The following is a 21130-nucleotide window of genomic DNA, read 5'->3' on the forward strand; positions in this document are numbered from 1 at the left end:
CTAAAATAATTGAACTCATGCCTTTGTTTAACAGACAAAGGATGAGTAATATTTAGAATTTCAAATAGTTTTCTGCTTTATGTTCATTTGAAACTGCTAAGATTCTTCTGTCTTTGTGGATGGTGTCCATGTTTAGTAATAACCCTTTGAGTTAGTGTGATGAAAAACACTAAGCTGTATCTGAGCTATTAAAGTGTCTCTTTCTCAAGCTCTATGGAAATGTTCATCTTTACAAATGCCTATGAAATGCTGCTTGCCACAAAGTATTTTTTTCTCACATTCACTTGAACATGGGAAAATACTGCCTGTATCACTGTTTCTCTAGACTCTGTGGATGTGTGTGTAGAGCAGTTGTATCTGGCTTTGGACTCTCTCCCCACCTGATGCCCAGCTCCTTTTCTTGTGTCACAGCCTCAGAATGTTTTGGTTTTATGGCTTTCACTTCCTCCCAGGGAGCCTGCACAGCCACAATTTGTCATATTGGGGTTTCCTGGGGGTGCTGGGGTGCTTGACTGTGAGCCCAGGACACTTGGTGGCCACAGCCATTTCCCAGCAGCCCTTGGATGACTGCAGTCTTGAGCATCATGTGCATGTCCCCTGAGTGTGACAACTGTCACACCAATAAATCTTGTATTTCTCTTGTCCTGTGAAGTTTAAGCTACAGGAAGGTGTGAAGTTAAGTTTGTCCTCTGTATTGTTTGGAATAGCTGAAAGCTGTGCTTTATTATTGGCAAAAATAAAAGAAATTGAATCCAAGACAAAGCTGCATCAGGAGGGGGAGACTTTAGTCTGTGAAACATTTGTCTGGAATCTGTGAAGAGCTGACCTCTTGCAAATGGTGGTACCTCTCTTATTCTTAGATATTAACTGTGTTCAACCCAACTAAAACATCTATGAGCTGAAGTTTCTTCTTCTTGATAAAGCAAACAAGAGGGAGGAGAGAAATCCCCAGCATGTTTTTGTTTGTGATCTAGCTTAGGCTCTGAGTGAGTTTGGGAGACAAATTTGAGGGATGCCTTGAACAAACTTTGACATGAGTTACTTCAGAGAGGGACTATCTGTGTTGTGTGTTTTTTTCCTTCCTATTTCCTGGCCCCTGCCTTAAAAGCCAGCTGAACATTCACATTATTCCCCTTGCACTGAATGTGGCAGTGTGGTCATGTAACCACAAAAGGAAATGTTTTCCACGGGATCAGCAAGATGATTCAACTCAAATGTACGTACCTCATACTATCCCAAAAACCCAGTGTGAGGCAGCAAGCAGGAGTGAACAGAAAGGGAGAGAGAGGCATTGTCCTGCTGTGGGGAATTTGGGTTAGATTGGGTTAAACGTGTTATGAAGTATCACCCCTCCTTTTGAATCCCTCGAGCTTCATCGAATTGGAGCGGGGGAGATGAGCTCCTGTTCATGCAGAATTCCCCCGGCCTGGCAGTGTTGTGTGGCTGCAGAGACATCCCGTGGCTGGATGAGGAACAGCCGTGTCCCTTGTTCAGGCCTCCAGGATCCCTCAGTTCTTAAATTACTGCCCTTGGCTGTTGCTGTGCGAAGAAACTGGAAATTCGATGCATTTGGAAACTGTAGTCACCACTTGGTTGTTGTACCAACATCTGGGTAACTCATCGTTGTGAGGAAATCCTGTGACATTTTCCCTAGCAGCCTCAGGGGCAGCTGTGATCTAAGCTGGAAAAAGGGCAAGTCATCTGGAGAGAATTTGGACAGCTTTACTTTTCCATCATCCTGTGGCTATACCGGGCACTCTGCAAACACTAAAAGACCATCTGCTTCTCTAAAGCACTTGTAATCTCATTTGGATTTAGTGATATATCTTGCTTACCTCTAGAGATCAGGGCTTTGTTGTGCATATAGGTCCTGTGAAAGCATTAGGAAATTGTCCTGAAAGGCTGAGAGTAAAAGGAGAGAATCTGAGCAGAATCCATTCAGTTCCAGCACACACAGTGACAGAATGACTGTCTTATTCTGCATCTTTCATGTCAGTGCCTGAAGAGAAGTGAGCACTAAAGGAGGAAACAGTGTGACAGTAGCAGGTGAACAGGAATTATTTAGATATTAAAAATGCAGAGGGATGAGGAGGGGATTTCAGATTCTGGAAATGTTTGTACTGCCTGTGTCAGTCACCAGTACTGATAGGCAGGTGTGGCCTATAGCTCACAGTCTGCTTCATTGCCTGACTAATAAAATGAACAGGGAAGGAAATAATATTTTATAAAAATGGGAGGCTTAAAATAGCCGTATTTCCTCCTTTTCCTGTCTGCTGTCAATCCTATTGGAGGAGCTCTAGATGGGACTGCCTCCAATTAGTGTGTGTTTACCTCTAGGATTAAAGAGGTGGTGAGGAGCATGCTGGAACAAGCAGGATGTAAACAGAAAACCGAAGAGATGTGGGAATAAATAAGTACCGTAAACTTCTCCAAGCAAACAAGGAGTGAGTGTAAGTAGTCCTTTACTAACAGGAATCTATTGCTTTTTCAGATCACTGCAAGGAAGCAAATTGCCAGGATTTCTCCCTTGTGGCTGCCTGACCACTCCTGAACTACCCCTCCCAGCCCATGTGGCTCTCCCCATGCTCCAGGAGTGCAACGGGTGCCCAACGCAATGTGTGTTTGTCAAACCATGGAAGTGGGCAAGTATGGCAAGAATGCCACTCGCTCTGGAGACCGGGGGGTCCTGCTGGAGCCTTTCATTCACCAGGTGGGCGGGCACAGCAGCATGATGCGCTACGATGACCACACTGTCTGCAAGCCCCTCATCACCCGGGAGCAGCGCTTCTATGAGTCCCTGCCCCCAGAAATGAAGGAGTTCACACCTGAGTACAAAGGTGAGGCCTCTTGGCATTACAGAGTGCAGTTACAGCCTTTAAGAACCTGCCCTTCCATTTTCCTGCAGCTGCTACTGTCTTTTGGGGTAATTTTGCTTTTTTTTAAACTCCCTTTTGTGGGCTGGCAATTTGATAGCAGCACTTGGAAAAAGGAGGAAGTTGCTTTTTTATTGGTAGGCACACTGAGTTGAATGTGCTCCTCTTTCTAGACAGAAAATATGCAGTGTGACAGTTGTAGTCCAAAGTTCAAGGTTATGGATGTGTAACTTAAGCAGTTTTATTTCCAAGTTATTGTCAATTACAGCCTTGACCTTGAGATAATGAAGCCAGATCATAGACTGAGCACTTGCAAATTCCAGTTCCATAATTTATTGCTTCCTCATCCCATCTTTTATGGACCCATAGCAGCAAGCTGCTGTAGCAGGAAGTATGGCTTTCCCAATGCTGAGGTGCAACCTTGTCCCCAGCTGAAGGAGTGGAATTTTCCAGTGCTTGTGTCATTGTAGGAGGCTGGCAGCTCAGCTGTGTCTTTGAGAAGCTCGATAGGCTTCCAGCCCTGTGTGTTTGTGTTCAGGATGGTGATGTGGTCAGGTGGGCTTCTGGGGGGCTCAGTGTTCCTGTTCCCTCTGCTGCTTTCTCTCCACATGGCATTGGGAAGGTGGTGCTTTACAGACAGCTGGGACCACCATCTGTTCAGGATCTTCCCTTTGCATCTTACTGCAGCCTGATTGTCTCAAAGCAGTATCAGCTTCCTTCCTGGTGTCTGCACACAGGTTGTCATGAGTGAGGGGTGCAGTCTGCAACAGATGGGTCCTCTCTTAACCCTCTGGCCATTCTGAGGCCACACAGTGCTCTAGTGTCCCATCAGAGTTTTTCTTGGGGTGGTGTGTTGAAAACCAACTGAGCTGATAGTCCAGATGGATTCTTGTCTTGTTGAGGTCAGGTACTTCCTGGTACTCTAATGGCATGGGATGTGCATGTCTCTCCCAGTGTGAGATTTCATCCTGTGCAGTTTCCTCATAGTCCTAGAAATCTTTCCTATTGATCTGGGGGAGAGAAACACTGGGTATGATATTTTCTGTCTGAGCACTTGGATATTACTGTAAGACTTCACATAGGTATTTTGAGCACATCCAGGCAGCACTTGGAGTAACTTTATGTAGTGACATTCTGGAGTTGTGTTTCAGGCACCTGAACCTTGCTAACATTGTCCTGTGCAGATGAGGAGAAAAGAAGGACGAGAACAGGATGGCCAGCATCAGCTGGGCAGGGCAAGGTTTCCTCATGTTTGTGATAAATCATTTGGTTCAGTGCATCTGTCATTTGAAACTCCTGGCAGCTAGTCAATACTAGTGACAAGCTAATGAAACATTTTGTCATTGCACATCAGGAGATGGGCTGATGGCCTCATTTTCAGGGCTGGAGCGGTAGTCCCAGAAATGAAGATGTCAGCCCTGAGTGGAAGTGTCAGCAGTCCTGCTCTGCGGCTGGCCAGATAAATTCTGAGTCTGTGCTGTGGAAGATCTATAACCTCCCTTGGTCTGGTGCTTTCCCAGGAGCCTTCACAAGATGAAGCTGGACAGGACACAGGGTCCTGCTTGCCTGCCCTTGGCAGAGGTAGTTATGCTTCCAGAGCCCCTTGTTTTTATTGCTAGGAAGGCCTGGATCCTTGCAGATCCCTCTTTTGAGACTGGCTGACTTGTGATGAGTGGCAGGTGTTACCTCAGCCTTAGGGCTCTGTACTTCATTGCTCTGATGCTGGAAAGCTCCTTTAGCAGAGAAAGCACAGTCCTGCTTGGCCAGTGACATCCCTGTCAACAGCAGGAATGTTTCTGCAGGACGTAGGTACTTATCCAAGCAAACCAGATATTTTACATGCTTTGCTCCCGTCAGCATCTTGGCAGACTGAACTTGACTCTCTCCAATTTAACATTTGCTGCAAGACTGAAGGAAGGAAATAAATCACACCCTCAGCTTTCCAGCTGTACTTTTGTCCTTATTTCCTGTGGTGGCAGAGCTTCCCCCTCTTTCATTGCTCTTGGTTTGCTTCGCTTCTCTATGAGCTGTTTTCCTCTCTCCTGCAGAACATTTGGTTGATAATGGTTGTGTTCCCTCCTCCAGGAGAATTGACGTGTTACTTCTCCCTGGCAGGTGTGGTATCTGTCTGTTTTGAGGGAGACAGTGATGGCTACATTAACCTGGTGGCCTATCCCTATGTGGAGAATGAGGCTCTGGAGCAGGATGATCTGCCAGAGAGGGACCAGCCACGGCGCAAGCACTCGCGCCGGAGCCTTCACAGGTCAAGCAGCGGCACTGAGCACAAGGAGGAGAAGCCTGGCCTGGCCAGTGACAGCACCGAAAGGTAAAACTTGGAGGGCCCAGGGACAACACGAATAACAGGAGAGCTCTCTTCCTTACTCCTGTGGTTGAGGATGTTCTGCAATTCCTTAAGGTGGCCAGGCTGTTGTGCACTTGCTAGCCCAGCACATTTTGGCACTGCAGACTCTGTCAGGAGTTTTGCTGGGTTCAGGACCAGTTCATCCATATGAAATGCTTCTGATACAGGGTAAGTGTTGGCAGTGTATCAGATGTGGAACCAAAGCATACAGAGCAGATTTGAACACTCTTCAGTCCACCTGGTTATTAACCCAGGGGTTTCTTCCCAGGGAATTTTGAATAGGGGTCTTCTGCCTCCTCACCCCAGCCAGAACTTCCAGAGGAGCAAGTGTTACTGTTTGCTCTATTAGCAGATATATTAAATAGACCAGATCCTGGAGCATGGGTCCATAGCCCAGGGTGCTGGTGAGGATTTGCTTTTAGTAGATCTGCATTGTGTGCAGCAGAAGGAACAGAAGATGGTTGTGTGCCAGTTGAAGTTGTGACAGTCGTGTGTGATGAACTGATGGATTCTAACGGGCAGGTTTGTTCTGTCTTTACACCAGCAGCATCCAGGAAACGAAGAGTCCCAGGGTGGACTTGCACATCCACTCAGATGTTCCATTTCAGATGTTGGATGGGAACAGCGGCCTGAGCTCTGAGAAGATCAGCTATAACCCCTGGAGCCTGCGCTGCCACAAGCAGCAGCTGAGCCGCATGCGGTCCGAGTCCAAGGACCGGAAGCTGTACAGTATCCTTTGGGAAGCACAGCCAGGTGTGTCAGGCTGCTGCTGCCCTGGCCTTACCCGCCTGTGCCTGAGGCAGCCAGGCCTGCATTTCCCTTGGCATTTCTGTCCTCAACCACAGTTGAGTTACATGTTTCTTCTAGCTGTTCCTTCCTGTTTCCCATACTGTGACACTAAAGAATCATAGAATGGTTTGGATTTTAGAAGGGGCCCTAAAGTCCACCTTCAGGCAGTCAGACTGACTTCTTCATGTGATTGGAAGATGGATTTGTTTCCTGTGCCTTCACAAATGGCTCCTTTTGCTGAGCTTGCCAGCTTGCGGGATTATTGTGTTTCACCTGATTCTGTTTTCCTCACATGGAAACAAACTTACTTTTAATAGCTGTATTCTTCATAATTTTAACTTTGTGGGCTTCCTTCTCCAGTTCTCAAGTGTGAGCTTGGAGACTCCAGATTTTGTTTTTAAATAGCGTACATCGCTTGCAGAGAAATCATTCTCTTTGGCTGCCCTCTCCTTTTTATGCACACTTCCTTATTTTTATGAAGTTCCTCTTTCTAAACCAAACAGAGTTTCTCTCTTGCACATTTAATCCAGCTGTGCTCTGATTGCTGTTTCAGATTTTACATGTTGATCTGTACCCTGTGGGACTTGTTAGGGCAAACTTTTGGGGTATTTTTTCCCCCTTTTGGAACAAGTTGCTGTACAGAATGCCTGGGCCGTGTTCTCAGTGCTGTGCCCCAGTGCAGGAGCTTGCCCATTGTGTGCTGCTGACAGAGGGCTCCTGTTACTGTTCTGTTTCCTGGCTTTGTCACCTCCCCAGTTCCCCTCTGTGTGTTGGGCAGTGCTGCTGTTCTGGACAGGCCAGCCCTGCCATTACTTGACCCTTAAGTTTTCAGTCTGTAGGCTTTGTATTGTTTATCCATATGGTCAAACGGCTAATTTGATTAGACTTTAAGTTCTCTTGTAATGGATCAGCAGTTCCTACTTGTATACTATGTCCTTCCTGACCAGTGTTTTGCTTTTCAGTTTCCTCTCTGAATTTCCAGTACAACTGCATGTGACCTTCCTGCTGTTGGCTGTTCCACTTTCTAGGCTGTTTCCTTCTACCAGCTATCAAAGTCTGGGTCCACTCTTTGTGTTTTGTCCTTTTCTTCAACTCGCCAAGCTGTTTGTCTTGTCTGTTCTTTGGTTCCTATTTGTTGTCCAGCCCTATCTCCTGCTGGCCCAAGTCCCTGTCTGTGGTGGCCCCTGGGTGCCTTTGGTGGGTGAGCTCTCCTTGACACACATCCCAGAGTTCCTGTTGCTGGAGAACGTGGTGCATCACTTCAAGCTTCCCTGCGTGCTTGATCTGAAGATGGGGACCAGACAGCATGGAGATGATGCCTCTGAGGAGAAGGCTGCTCGGCAGATGAAGAAGTGTGAACAGAGCACTTCTGCCACCTTGGGTGTGCGTGTGTGTGGGATGCAGGTAGGGATCCCCCAGGCTGCAGATGCTGTACCTTCCTTTTCATAGCTGCATTGAGCCTCCCAGTTAGTGTTTTCTGCTGAGCACTGAATTTGAACCTCCCGCTGCAGGTAGGTACACCAGCATTGACGCTATTTTTATCTTAATTTCTAAGCCTAAAACAAATGAACCTGCTTTTCCTGAGATGGCCTTCTTTGTCCAGAGCGCCTTTATTCACAGACAATTAGGGGATTTTCTAATAAATTATTTTTGTGGCTTAGTGTTCAGCTAGAATCACAATGCATGAGAATGGAAGTGTCTGACATTTCCTTCTGTCCTGCACTGAATGTTAAAAAGTGGCTCTGCTGTGCCTGTGCACAAGTGTTCACTGTTGTGCAATAATTGCTCCTTTCCCCACTTGCTGAAGGAGCCAGATCTTGTAACCCAGATCTCTGCCCACAGACTCTGAAGCAATGAGGGCTCCTCGTTAATCACATGCCACATAGTGGCAATAGGTGTTGGCAGCTCCTGCTGCCAGAGGATTGCCTGAGTTGTTGTAAGACTTAGCTTTTTAACTCTTGGGGTCAGTTGTGTCATGCCTTTTGGGGCACTGGGACTTGTGGCCCCTTTTGGGTGCCCTGGAAGAGAACTAGTGCTCAGGCATCCTGAATATGCCCCTGGGTGGCCCCATGAGCTGCTCTGGGATGCAGGGAACGGGCAGAGCTGTCTCCTGCTCCCACTCCATCGTAATGTAGATAGGATGAGTTCCCTCTGTACATTTGCTCCCACTTGATGTGCATTTCCTTTGGTGTTCCAGGTCTATCAGCTGGACACAGGGCATTACTTATGCAGGAATAAATACTATGGGCGCGGCCTTTCCATCGAAGGCTTCCGCAATGCCCTCTACCAGTACCTCCACAACGGCATTGAGCTGCGCAAGGACCTCTTTGAGCCTGTCCTCGCCAAACTGCGCAGCCTGAAGGCGGTTCTGGAGAGACAGGCCTCCTACCGCTTCTACTCCAGCTCCCTCCTCATCATCTACGACGGGCAGGACAGCCGTGCGGGGGCCCTGCTGGAGCGCCGGCCGGAGGCGCGCCTGAAGCGCGTGGACGGCTCTGTCCCGGAGAGCCTCCAGGACGGCGGCGGCTCCGAGCCCGGCTCCTCGGCACAGCCCAAGGTGGACGTGCGCATGATTGACTTTGCACACAGCACCTTCAAGGGCTTCCGCGACGACCCCACTGTGCACGACGGACCCGACATGGGCTACGTGTTCGGGCTGGAAAGCCTCATCAACATCATGGAACAGATGCGTGAGGAAAACCAGTAGCTCTGGGATGTGGCCTCTTATTCTTGTCCTGGTGGCAGGAGCAGACAAGACCACCCACTACTACAGGAAAAACACAGACAAATTTGGTTTTAAACAACTGTATCGCTCTGTTGTTTTTTAAATGTACTTGGATAGAAGAGCTGAGGTGAGGCAGGACAGAAGAACGCCTCATGCTGACCAGATGGTTCTGACCGCACTTGCTCTGCCTTCTGGAGGAGGCTCTGTAGATGCCTGCTGGGTGTCAGGTGTCCCGGTTCTTCGCTCATCATATGTGTGTTCTGGAGGGAGGACCTGGACATAGGGAAGAGAAAGCAGGAGGGCCTAGGGCCCTAGACGAGGCTGGAGCTCTGGTGTGAGGAGTCTTCTGCTTCAGGAGCTTCCCCTTTGAATTTCTCCTTAGTTGTTTGGAGAGGGCGCTTGCCTGATGGTTGGCAGAGTCTGTGAGGCCACCGGTGAGAAGTCAGGTGCCGGTCCCTGTGTTCGGTGTTGCTGGCTCTGCCCTGGGTTTTGGAGGTGGGGCTTTGCTTTTGATGCTGCCTTTTTCTGCTGTTTGGGCACTGTGAGTAGCTACCCCAAACACGGAAATGAAATGACCAAATGCAATCCTTGGCAGAGCTGTGGCCTGGAGGGAATGCCGCACACGTAGAGCTGAGCTCAAGCCTGGGGTCTGCTTGCTCCCTGCTGGCATGGCATGGCATGGGCAGGCACAGGGCTCTGCAGGAGTGACTCTGCCCTGGACCACTGACTTGAAAGTGCTCAGCTCGTGGGCTAGCAATAGTACCTGTAGCAGTTAACATGACCCCAGCAGTGCAGTGGGGCATTTTGGACCATTTCAACCCTTCCCTCCTGTAAAGTACAGAGTATGTCCCTCCAGCACAAAGCTGCCCTCTTCCCCTGGGGACCCTCTGCCCCCAGGCCCTGCTCTTCCAACAGGTCTGGGGGTGGTGGAAGGGGAGGCTGAGGCTTAGGGCTGATCCCCATCTCCTCCCTGAGGGTCTCTAGAGGCCAGGTGGGGGGTGACTTAGCTGAGCAGTGAGTGCCACTGTCTTGACTGTTCAGTACCACTGCCTGACTGTTGAGCTTTGCTTCACAGAATCAGTGTCTCCCAAAATAAATGTCCCCAACCTCCTTTGATGAGGAATTAATGTTTGATACTGTGGCCTAGTGGTACCGGACCGAACCCTGCTCCACCTCAGCTCCTGTTTCTGTGCTGGAGCTCTGGCTGCTCCCTCCTGCTCTTACTGACTTGTTCCATGGCATTACCATTACCCTGTGTACCCACAAGGCCAGGGTTGGGGTTTTTTAATTACTTCAGGGAAGCTTGTTTGGGGAATACTCGCATGTCGCATGTGTGCCGACTCCATGTGTGCAGAGGCCGCTCGGAAAGCACGGCTGCCACATCTCAGGCACAGGTCTGTGGCACTGGTGTGGAAGGGGACAGGAGAGCTGCCCACTTTGTCTGCCTGTCTCCCAGATCCTGAAGCCTGCCACTGCTCCCCTCCCACCCTCTGGAGAAGGACTTCTCTCCACGGCACGCTGCCCTGCGCTGGGTTACTTCATTGCTCCTGCGGGTCCCTACCTTGCCAGGGCTCGCAGGATTTTCAGGGAGCAGGTTTGCAGGAGGCAGCGAGGCTGGGTGCGTGCGGGGGGTGTAAGTACCCACAACAGCCGTATTGTTCCCTGGCCCTGCCCTAGCGTGGCCCATCGCCACCCACCTCTGCATGTCCTTGTCCCCGCGGGCTGTGCTCGGATGAGCCGGGCCGCACCGCCGGGAGAGCCCCTTGCTGTCCCCCGCGCTCATTCCTGCCTTTCCCCGCCTCACTGCGCCGTGACGGACGGGCCACGCTGCCGGTGCTCAGTGGGAGCCGCCTCCCTCCCTTCGGACCACCGCGGTGGGACTCCACAGCTTGTACATAGCCTTGGCCCTGTTTGTTTTTACATGAATAACCACCATGTTTGTGCTTCACAGAGAACCAAAAACCATTAAAGGATCTGTTTTTGTCCGCGGCGTGCCGTGCCTGCCTCTCTTGGGGACGGGATTAGGGGGTTTGGATGAACGTCCCCGCCCGGTGCGGCCACAGTTCTCTCATCGGAGTGGCCCCGTCGCTGCTGCGTCCCGAGGGAGCCCCGGCCCCGGGCAGGGTGCGGTGGCTGCAGCAACGACCTGGCCGTACGGCGCTGGGACCCTTTAGACCTGGTTGGGCGGGCGGTAGGAGCCGGCGGGAGGCAGGGCCCGGGCGGGCGGGGCGGTGTAACGGGGCGGGCGGTGGGACCAGGATCGCCCGTGTGCCGGGGGCGGGCGGTAGGACCCGGACCCGCCGTGTGCCGGGGGCGGGCGGTGTAACGGGGCGGGCGGTAGGACCCGGACCCGCCGTGTGCCGGGGGCGGGCGGTGTAACGGGGCGGGCGGTAGGACCCGAACCCGCCGTGTGCCGGGGGCGGGCGGTGTAACGGGGCGGGCGGTAGGACCCGAACCCGCCGTGTGCCGGGGGCGGGCGGTGTAACGGGGCGGGCGGTAGGACCCGGACCGCCCGTGTGCCGGGGGCGGGGCGGTGTGCCGGGGGCGGGCGGTGTAACGGGGCGGGCGGTAGGACCCGGACTGCCCGTGTGCCGGGGGCGGTGCCGTGTGCCGGGGCGGGGCGGTGTAACGGGGGCGGTGCCGTGTGCCGGGGGCGGGCGGTAGGAGCCGGACCCGCCGTGTGCCGGGGGCGGGGCGGTGTAACGGGGCGGGCGGTAGCACCCGGACCGCCCGTGTGCCGGGGGCGGGCGGTGTAACGGGGCGGGCGGTAGGACCCGGACCCGCGGTGTGCCGGGGGCGGGGCGGTGTAACGGGGCGGGCGGTAGGAGCCGGACCCGCCGTGTGCCGGGGGCGGGGCGGTGTAACGGGGCGGGCGGTAGGAGCCGGACCGCCCGTGTGCCGGGGGCGGGGCGGTGTAACGGGGCGGGCGGTAGGACCCGGACCGCCCGTGTGCCGGGGGCGGGGCGGTGTAACGGGGCGGGCGGTAGGACCCGGACCCGCCGTGTGCCGGGGGCGGGGCGGTGTAACGGGGCGGGCGGTAGGAGCCGCGCGGCGCTGACGCGCCCGGCGCGCCCGGCGCTGACGTGTCGGTGCGGGCGCTGGCCTGAGACGCGGGACGCGGGGGATGCGGGCGCTGATCCTGGTCGGCGGCTTCGGGACGCGGCTGCGGCCGCTGACCCTGAGCCGGCCGAAGCCGCTGGTGGAGTTCTGCAACAAGGCGGTGCTGCTCCACCAGCTCGAAGCTCTCCGGCAGGTGGGGGCGCGGGGCGCGGGGGGCGCGGGGACCGCCCCGCCGCCGGCTGACCCGCGCTCCCGCAGGCGGGCGTCAGCCATGTGGTGCTGGCGGTGAGCTACATGTCGGACGCGCTGGAGGCCGCTATGCGGGAGCAGGAACAACGGGTAAGGGCCCTTCCGCCTCCCCCCGCCTCCCCCCGTTACCCGGTCTGTCCCGCCGCTCACCCTGTGCCCGCAGCTCGGCATCCGCATCTCCATGTCCCACGAGAAGGAGCCGCTGGGCACAGGTAGGATTCCGGCAGGAGCCTGGGGCTGGAGGGCGGGCACAGGTGGGATGGAGGAAGTCCAGGGACAGCAGGGTGGGTGCTAGGGGGGAACACCGGGATGGATACGGCACGGTTAGAGACGCTGGGAGGGGGGCGTCGTGGACATTAGGGTGGGTAGGGATGGGGGACACCGGGAGTGGGACACCATGGGTAGCAACATGGCTATGGATGGGTAGGGCCAGCAAGAGCAGGGGAATCAGGAGTATGCTAGGATGGACATGGGCAGGACCAGGGACAGCGGGCCGGGTGAGGATCCAGAGGGACTGGGGACTTGGGAGCGATGCTGGGACGGGCAGAGGTGGGCCCAGCAGGACCCGGGCTCACCACGTCCCTGCGGCGTCACTCACGGCCGCGCAGCGGGACCGCTGGCGCTGGCGCGGGACCTGCTGGCCGAGGACGGGGAGCCCTTCTTTGTCCTCAACAGCGACGTGATCTGCGAGTTCCCCTTCGCGGCGCTGGCCCGTTTCCACCGGCAGCACGGCGGCGAGGGCTCCCTGGTGGTGACCCGCGTGGAGGAGCCAGCCAAGTACGGTGTGGTGGTGTGCGAGGCCGACACCGGCCGCATCTGCCGCTTCGTGGAGAAGCCGCGCGTCTTTGTGTCCAACAAGATCAATGCCGGCCTCTACATATTTAACCCTGGCATCCTGCAGCGCATCCAGGTATGAGCCGGGGTGCCAGGCTGGGCCAGGCTGAGGGCCTGTGCCCCCTGCTCAGCCCCGTACCTCATTCTTGCAGCTGCGCCCCACCTCCATTGAGAAGGAGATCTTCCCAGCCATGGCACAGGATGGGCAGCTCTACGCCATGGAGCTACAGGGTAAGGCCCTGTGCACAGTGCAGGCAGCATCAGGGGTCTTGCCTGCACTGCCACCCTCACACTGGGGGCTGTCACCGTGGCTTTGTCCCCACAGGCTTCTGGATGGACATTGGGCAGCCAAAGGATTTCCTTACGGGCATGTGCATGTACCTGCAAGCGCTGCGGGCTCAGCACCCCGAGAAGCTGCACTCGGGGCCTGGTGTCGTAGGGAATGTGCTGGTGGTAAGTGCCAGCCCCCAGCACAGCAGCCCTGGGCACGTCATGAGCTCTCTGCATTGTTCCACCACTGTCCTCACTGCCATTCTCAACCTGTGCCCTCCTCTTCCCTGGCTGGCCAAGTGGCAGGGGCTATGCCAAGAGCTGTCTGCCCTTCCAACCCTGGCATGGGCCCTCCTCCTTCCAGGACCCCAGTGCCAAGATTGGAGCAAACTGTGTCATCGGCCCCAACGTGACGATCGGGGCTGGTGTGGTGGTGGAGGACGGGGTGCGCATCAAACGCTGCACTGTGCTGGAAGGGGCCCGCATCCGCTCCCATTCCTGGCTGGAATCCTGCATTGTGGGCTGGAGCTGCTCCGTGGGGCAGTGGGTGAGGACATGTGTGCCCCCGCAGGGGATCAGGACTCAGCTCTTGCCCTCTCACCTCCTCGGGCTGTGCCTGCAGGGATGTGGTCCCTGCAGGCAGGAGCAGGAGCCTGGCACTGGGCCCCGAGCCCAGGGATGTGACAGGGCCTCTCTGGGGCAGGTGCGCATGGAGAACGTGACTGTGCTGGGCGAGGATGTCATCGTCAACGACGAGCTCTACCTCAACGGGGCCAATGTGCTGCCACACAAATCCATCGCCGAGTCTGTGCCAGAGCCACGCATCATCATGTAGCAGCCCCCAGCAGGCCCTGTGCTCCCAGCTCTCCTTGGATTAAATATTTATATTTCCATTTACTGTTAAGCATCACCTGAGTGCAGCCCCAACACCAGGGCCTTCCCTTTCCCATCATTCAGGGTACCACATAAGGAAGAATAATTTAATGCTGCTTTTCATAAAGTCAGCCCCCAGCCAGGGGCAAGTTAACAGCCCAAATGCCCAGCTCAGCACCCCTGCCCTGGCCCCGGGGCTCCCATGTGTTCCCAGCACTGCCACAGAGCCGAGGCCTTGGGCTCCCCTCCCTGAGAACGGCCCACGGGGCAGAGAGGCTGCTGGGCACCTGCCTTTCCCACCCTGCAGCCCTCCCGCCTCACACTGCTGCCCCGTGCTGGGTCCTGACCCTTTGGACGAGGGTCCCACAGCCCTGAGCAGGGCAAGCGTTTGGGGAGAAGCCAGTGTGAGGCGGGGGGGCTGCCCCGCTCCGCTCGGGGAGCCTGTGGTGTGGGGCTGGGCTCTATGAGCTGGCTGGCTTGGTGAAGTCGTCCACCCCTGTGATGGTGGCCTTACAGAAGAAGCAGTCCTTGTTGTTCATCAGGTGCTGGTTGATGCAGGCTCTGGGACAGAGGAGGAAAGAGCATCAGCCCCCACCCACACAGCACAGGGCTGGGTCAGGGGCTGGCAGTCATCCTGGTGGAGGTCAGACATGGGAGCTACTCACTTGCATGACTTATGGGAGCAGGGCCTGAAGATGGCTGAGATGGGGTGTGCGTAGCAGATGGGGCATAGGTCTTCCTCGCTGGTGGGCTGTGGAGGTTACCAGGAGTTAGCAGTGGCATCCAAAGTCCCGTGTCCCAGGCCTCTGTCAAGGACTGGGACAGGGCTGGGGCAGGGGGAGGACTCACCAGTGTGGTTGCAGCTGCCTGCTTGGACTCCTCACTCAGATGGTTCAGCATCTTTTCCACCTTTGCCAGCTCCTCAGTACTGATGTACTCTGTGTCTGGGGAGGAAACTGGGTGTGTGTGGGGTGAATGGGACCCTCAGCTGTCCTGAGGCTGCTGCACAGAGGCTGCAGCTGCCCTTGCGGACCAGCCAAGACAGGGAGCACTGGGCACTGAGGAGAGCAAAACTACTGGCTGGCACTGGATATATCCCCATCCAAAGTGCTGCTCCTGGGGTGGTAGAGGAGGGCATAGACACCTGTCCCCAAGACTAAAAGGGCTGGGATGTCGCGGAGGACACGGACACCAGCAGCCCCATTCCTCCCTCCCTGGCTGTGGGTGGGTGCTGAGCACAGCCCAGGTCCCGGTGCAGTGCCAACACTTACAGGTGTGCAGGGAGAAGTGGCGCTTGTCCGTGGCCGGGGCGGCTGCTGCCAGGGCCGAGGGCTCGGCGTGGCCCAGCAGGTACTGGATGGAGCGCAGCTGGAAGCAGGGATCTGCCAGCAGCACCGCGGTCGCACGCTCGGTCCTGCCAAGGAACACAGACCTCAGACAACCCACCCTGTGCTCCCACACCAGCACCCCCAGCTGCTGTCCCCCCGGTCCAGGGGAACATCCTCAAATACAGCCGAAGAGCCACCCTGACTCAGAGGCTCCGGGGATCGATGCGGTGCTTCAGCACTTGCTGAGGCTGCAGCCCTCGGGCCAGGGCCTGAGCCTGGGGCTGCTGCAGGGCGGCTGAAGCATCCAGCACTGCCCTTGGTCACAGCACCTCAGGGGACATGCTCTGCAGAGTCTCACACCAGGGGCTGGGGCCCTCCTGCACCAACAGGACAGCTCAGGATGCGCTCAGGGCAAGCAGGTCCCACCAAAAGGCAGGAGGGAGGAGTCGTGGCCCTCCCTGGCTTCAGTGGGCACAGCCGGGACAGATGAAGGTCGCCTTAATGAGTGTCTCCCTCGGGCACCAGTGCCGTGGCCTGCTAACAGCCCCTGGCAAGGAGCAGAGCTGGCTCCGTGGCTGGCCCAGGGGCAAGCAGAGCCGCCCCAGTGGCAGGAGGAGCAAGGGAGCAGCCAGTCAGCACAGGCTGAGCCAGGGCGCAGGGGGTTAACAGCCCCTTGACTCGCAGCAGCCGCAGCCGCCAAATTAGCTTTTTGCTGCCCTAATGGAAAACAATTCCCCAGCTCTCCTCTTCCCACTAAACCGCCTGAGCTCTGGATAATGACATTCCTGCGTGTCCTTCACCCTTCCCCGTCAGCAGCTCGCGGCATCCCCTCTGCCGCGGGGACCCCACCGGGCTCAGCCCCCCTGCTCACCCCAGGGCCGGGGGTGCTGGGGAGTCCCCAGCTCGTGGGGTGATGAGGATTAGGGCAGCCGGAAGGACCGCGGCTGGGAGAGAAGCAGCACCGGGGGGTGACCGCCATCCCCACTCGCAGCCTGGCTGCAGGATGTGACAGGAGGGGCTCCCAGAGGTGACGGGTCTATTCCAGCATTCTGCCCGAGGCTGGGCAGTGGCGGGGCAGCCGCTTTATGGATTACGGCCGGTCGCGGCTCTCCGGCGGCTGCACACCGGTGCGGCCGAAGTGGTCCTCAGGTCCCCTGGGGACGAGCGACCACGCAGGGTCGGTGCTGGCTGCGCATCGCTCTGCCCACCCGCAGGGAGGGCCACGGCCAGGGACGGGGACAGGGACCGGGCCAGGGCCACCACTCCCCGCGCCGGGGCCAATGGGATCCCGCCCGGCCCCCTCGCCGCGCACCGCCCGCGCGTAAATAGGGGCAGGAGCGCGCCCGGCTCCCGGAGATGCTGCCCGGCAAGGAGCCGGACGAGGCTCCCCGGAGATCGCAGCGTGCGGATGTGCCCCGGAGGCGCCGAGCCCTGAGAAACTTCGCACTCCAGGGATGAGCAGCTCCAGGAGGCAGCGAGGCGCCCGCCCAGCCCGACACACAGCCCCGGAGCGCCCGAGCGCCTCAGCCCCCTGATGCCGATCGCCGGCGCCCACCCGACCCCCCGGCAGCCCCCGGCCCCCGGCAGCACAGGTACGAGGCAGCCTCGGTGAGCCGCGGCAGAGCCGGGCAGGGCGATGCCGTCCTTTAGATCTTTTCAAACCCCACGGCTGGAATCGGGATTCTCTTTCGCGGGGTGCAAAGGGGCGTCTGTGAATGCTTGGTAGAGCCAAGCCAGCAGTAAGGGAGAGACGAGAGACGGCGGCAGATTTTTCCTCGCGTCTCATCGAGCCTGGCTGTGCCGCCGGGCTGTACAGAGGTTCCTGCCCACCACAATGTCCTCGCCGGTGACCGCGGATTCGGTCTGGCCGCGGGTGGCAAAGCTGTTCCTGCTGCTGCTCCAGCTGTGCACGCCCCGAGCCTCCCCGCAGCCCCGCCGCTGCCCCAACGCCTGCATCTGCACCTCCGACCTGCTGAGCTGCAGCCAGCAGATGCTGCAGCGGGTGCCCCAGGCACTGCCGCCCACCACCAGCACGCTGGACCTCAGCCACAATGCCCTCACCCAGCTCCACGACCACTGGCTGGCCGTCCTCCCGCACCTCGAAGCCCTCCACATCAGCCACAACCAGATTCGGGACCTTTCTCTGAGGGCATTTCACAATGCCTCCTTCCTGCGGTACCTGGACATGTCCTCCAACCACCTGCAAGCTGTGGAGAGGCACTACTTCGAGGCGCTGGTGAGCCTGGAGGAGCTGCTGCTCTATGACAACCACATCAAGCGGGTGGATGAAAACGCCTTTGCCAAGCTGAGTGATCTGCGGAAAGTCTACCTGAGCTGGAACAACCTGACCACCTTCCCCTTCCATGCTGTGCAGGGGCTGGGAATCCACAAGCTCCGCACGCTGGACCTCTCCTCCAACAGCCTGAGCAGCATCCCCGTGGAGGTGCTGGCAGCTCTGCCCGAAAACATCGTCAATGGCTTGTACCTGCACAACAACCCCATCAGGTGCAGCTGCCCGCTCTACCTGATGCTTCAGCGCTGGAATCAACGAGGTTTCAGCTCCGTGAAAGATTTCTCTGAGGAACACACCTGCAAGGTATCTGACAACGTGCCCCGGTCCCTGATCAAGTTCCTCAAACACAGACACATGTTTGAGAACTGCTCGGCGAGCACCGAAGATGCGCACCTCTCGCACTTGGAGGTGGTGGTGGGTCAGCCCATCCTGCTCACCTGTAACACCAGTAACACCAGCCTGCCGCACGCTGCCACCACCTACATGTGGATCACCCCTCACCACGAGCCCATCAAACACCCAGGGAACAGCAATCGCTCCCTGGAGCTCTATCGCAACGGCAGCCTGAGGATCGCCGCAGCCAAGCCCTGGCTCTCGGGGGTCTACGTAGGCTTGGCCATGAACAGCCCCTACAACTTCAGCAGGATGTGCGAGTTCAACATGACCGTCCTCTACCCCAAGGCAGCTGGGGAGACCTTCAGCACTGGCCTCACGACCCTGCTGGGCTGCATTGTGAGCCTGGTGCTGGTGATCATCTACTTGTACCTCACGCCGTGCCGCTGCCTGAGCTGCTGCAAGAAGCCGGCCCCGCTCAGCCCCCCGCAGGAGTGCAGCGCCCAGTCCTCCATCCTCAGCACCACTCCCCCTGCCACCGATGGGCCAAACCGCAAGGCCAGCGCCAACAAACACGTCGTCTTCCTCGAGCCCATCAGGGAGACACAGAACGGCAAGATCCGCCTGGCCCTCGGTGAGGACTTCCCCGACCCCAAGCACCCCAAGGTCCTGCAGCTCAAGTCGGACTCAGAGTCCATCAGCTCTGTCTTTTCTGATACCCCCATTGTATCTTAGTGGGACAGAGCTAGGAGGAGAGCTGAGGCCTCCTCCATCGCTGCTAGACCAGGATTACTGGGCATCCCGAGTTCCTGGCTTGACCATGACCCACAGGAGCGACTGACACCACCCACAACCGCTTCAGCCACGGGCTCCTGGTGGGTTTTGGGCTATGGGCACATTGGTGCCCAGCAAGAACGCCTTGCATAATCTGCTGACAATGGCTTGTTAGCACACGGGTAACGCTGAAGAACCCAGCATGCTGGAGAAACACCCCTTCATTTGGGCACCTATCCTCCCTAATGTGACACCAGGTCTGGGGGTCTGTCATGTCCACAGACCCCCGCCCCAGGCCAAGGAATAGTTGTGACAAGTGAGACACTGTTCTGGCTCATGCCAGGGTCCTCAGGAATGGTGATGCCACTGTCCTCTCCCAGCACACACCGGTTGCCATCAGCATGTCATGGCTGGGAGCAGGAGACTGGGACTCTGTCACAAACGGGGGGTACACACCCTCACACCCCCCCCCCCCAAACTGGCCATGCAGGAGGGATGGAGCTCAGCGTCTGACCAGCCACACAGCCAAGCAAACCTTACAAGCTTTTGCTTCCCGAGAAGCTGTAAATCGTCAAGGCAGGATTAGGTGATGAGACACAGCGCCCCAGCCTGCATTGCTCAGAGCTCGCCGTGCCACCAAGGACACTGAGGTCTCCGATGCACCACGCGCTCCTTCGCTGCTTCTCCTTGAGGCGGACACGCGCTGCTCAAGCACAGCTATTTAGGCAGTAACCTAATCAGCCTATCGATAAATGTGAGTAATCCTCCCCTCTCCTGGGTCGTAATTCTCTAGTTCCATTGGAATAAAAATGCCTATTTTTTAAGCTCACACTGGGCTGAGTGTCTCCTTGCCCTTGGAGCAATGTGCAGCTCACGGGCACAGTGGTGGGAGGCTGAGGTCTGAGGGAGCCCTGAATTCCTGCAGGCCCAACACACGGAGCCAGGCAATCTGCACTGGACTGGCAGCCTCTGCTCCCATCAAATGACCTTTAGGTGGCCTCAGCAAGGGGGTTAAATGTGCTGGTGGTCTGCTGCTGGTGAGAGAGAAACATCCAGTGGTTTGTCCTTGGGAGTGCAGGTCCCCGAAATGATGCCTGGGAGCTGGGGAAGGAGCAGCACTGACTGACATGAGGACACATCCAGACCCCGAAAGGAACAAGCAGGGTTTAGATGCAAGGTAAAGATACCTCTAGGGATGGGACTGGCACTGCCTTTGGCAAAGCCCTGGTGCTCCCTGCAGATGGAGCCCCCCACTCATTTCACCTGTGCTGCCTTCCCTGGCACTCACCCTTGCCTCTTCCTGAAACAGGGAGAGGTTCTGCCCCCACAAAATGCCTCTCAGATCCCACAGAGGGATAAGGGTATATTACCCATCTGCCAGTCACCAGTATCCTATCCACAGCTGGAGCTGGAGCAGGAGCATGTGGCCATCACATGCAGCACAGGGGAGGCTGGGGCTACCAGCTGTGGGCAGGAGCACAGCTCAGACATCATGGGGACCAGGAGGGGACCTTCAGAGACCTGCAGCCCCCTCCCATGGCTGAGTGCCCTGGTCCCAAGAGCTGCTGGCAGCCCTGTGACTGGCAGGAGGGGAAGAATCCTGTGGCATTGAGACCACACTACACACATCCTTTCAACTTCTCTGGCTAGGAAACAAGCAGCTTTTTTCCCCAGCAAAAACTCAACTTTGTGCCCAAATAAATTGTCAATACTGCCCTGCCCCCCCATCCAAGGAGGGTGAGCAGCTCTCCTGAGGCAGCCTGGCCTCCCGACAGTGACTTTGTGCAGCTCCGTGCGGTCCGTGCCCCGTGGCTGGCGGAGGTGACGGATGTACAGCGACAGCCCCCGCTGGCTGTGCCCTCACTGCCCCACGCCTGCCACCGCTGGCCCTGTCACTTCGCGTTAGCGCCGTGCCCCGACGGGCCCAGGACGCCGTGCCAGCCGCACCGCGGGTGCCAGGGGCTGCCGAGGTGCGTCGGTGTCGGACACAGAGGTGAGCAGCACCTTGAGGGTGGAGCTGAGGTGCTGCCATCACCCCTGGCTTTGCACCAAGGCTGGGATCCCATGGGAAGGAAGGTTTGAATTTAACCTGGGAATGTCTGGGAAAGAGAAGTGACCCAGCTGACTGCACCCAGGTCCCAGCCAGACAAGGGCACTGACCTGAGACAGTGCCAAGCCCGTGCCAGAGCATCTAAGCACATCTAAGCACATCTTCCTTCAGAAGGAAAGATCAAGTGCTGCTCTGGGACCCAGCACCAGGCGTGGGTGTACCCACCCATCATCACCATTCTTGTCTGTCTCCCCAACAATCTTCCCCTCCCCCACTGCCAATACCAGCTTCCCAGGCATTAGTGTTCCTGCAAACCT

At 57.0% G+C, this 21130-nt stretch overlaps 4 protein-coding genes across 20 annotated transcripts in view; 3 read left to right on the top strand and 1 right to left on the bottom strand.

Moving 5' to 3' along the window:
- The window catches only part of IP6K1 (inositol hexakisphosphate kinase 1), a 36896-nt gene extending 26157 nt beyond the window's left edge, over positions 1-10739 (top strand). For 9 of the 12 annotated variants that reach the window (XM_085590723.1, XM_085590721.1, XM_085590718.1 and 6 more), the window contains 5 exons: positions 2492-2837; positions 4989-5199; positions 5780-5964; positions 7253-7428; positions 8222-10739. In XM_085590723.1, coding sequence (XP_085446849.1) covers positions 2615-2837; positions 4989-5199; positions 5780-5964; positions 7253-7428; positions 8222-8731 — 1305 coding nt within the window. In that variant the 5' untranslated portion in view covers positions 2492-2614 and the 3' untranslated portion in view covers positions 8732-10739. The remainder of the gene's footprint in view (positions 1-2491; positions 2838-4988; positions 5200-5779; positions 5965-7252; positions 7429-8221) is intronic. The other 3 variants (XM_085590726.1, XM_085590727.1, XM_021529178.3) reach the window with 1 other exon arrangement.
- A 1087-nt stretch (positions 10740-11826) lies between these two features.
- Positions 11827-14077, top strand: GMPPB (GDP-mannose pyrophosphorylase B). Of its 2 annotated transcripts, none has more exons than XM_085590744.1 (8): positions 11827-12002; positions 12068-12148; positions 12222-12270; positions 12667-12968; positions 13045-13123; positions 13218-13345; positions 13527-13709; positions 13850-14077. In XM_085590744.1, exons 1-8 carry the CDS (start codon positions 11874-11876, stop codon positions 14075-14077), a joined length of 1179 nt encoding a protein of 392 aa, XP_085446870.1. In that variant the 5' UTR covers positions 11827-11873. The 2 variants fall into 2 exon arrangements, with proteins under 2 accessions (XP_085446870.1, XP_021384860.1); XM_021529185.4 differs by having other exon boundaries at positions 13866-14055.
- Positions 14078-14128: 51 nt separating this feature from the next.
- Positions 14129-21130, bottom strand: part of RNF123 (ring finger protein 123) — a 47933-nt gene continuing 40931 nt past the window's right edge. For 3 of the 5 annotated variants that reach the window (XM_085590730.1, XM_085590729.1, XM_085590732.1), the window contains 4 exons: positions 15307-15449; positions 14885-14991; positions 14701-14786; positions 14129-14596 (listed from right to left, as the gene is read on the bottom strand). In XM_085590730.1, coding sequence (XP_085446856.1) covers positions 14497-14596; positions 14701-14786; positions 14885-14991; positions 15307-15449 — 436 coding nt within the window. In that variant the 3' untranslated portion in view covers positions 14129-14496. The remainder of the gene's footprint in view (positions 14597-14700; positions 14787-14884; positions 14992-15306; positions 15450-21130) is intronic. The other 2 variants (XM_021529179.4, XM_085590731.1) reach the window with 1 other exon arrangement.
- On the top strand, positions 16722-19592 carry AMIGO3 (adhesion molecule with Ig like domain 3). The gene has a single exon (XM_021529182.3). It carries the CDS (start codon positions 17198-17200, stop codon positions 18722-18724), a length of 1527 nt encoding a protein of 508 aa, XP_021384857.2. The 5' UTR covers positions 16722-17197; the 3' UTR covers positions 18725-19592.

This window comes from Lonchura striata, chromosome 12 (assembly GCF_050655825.1).
Source record: "Lonchura striata isolate lonStrDom1 chromosome 12, ASM5065582v1, whole genome shotgun sequence".
NCBI lineage: Eukaryota > Metazoa > Chordata > Aves > Passeriformes > Estrildidae > Lonchura > Lonchura striata.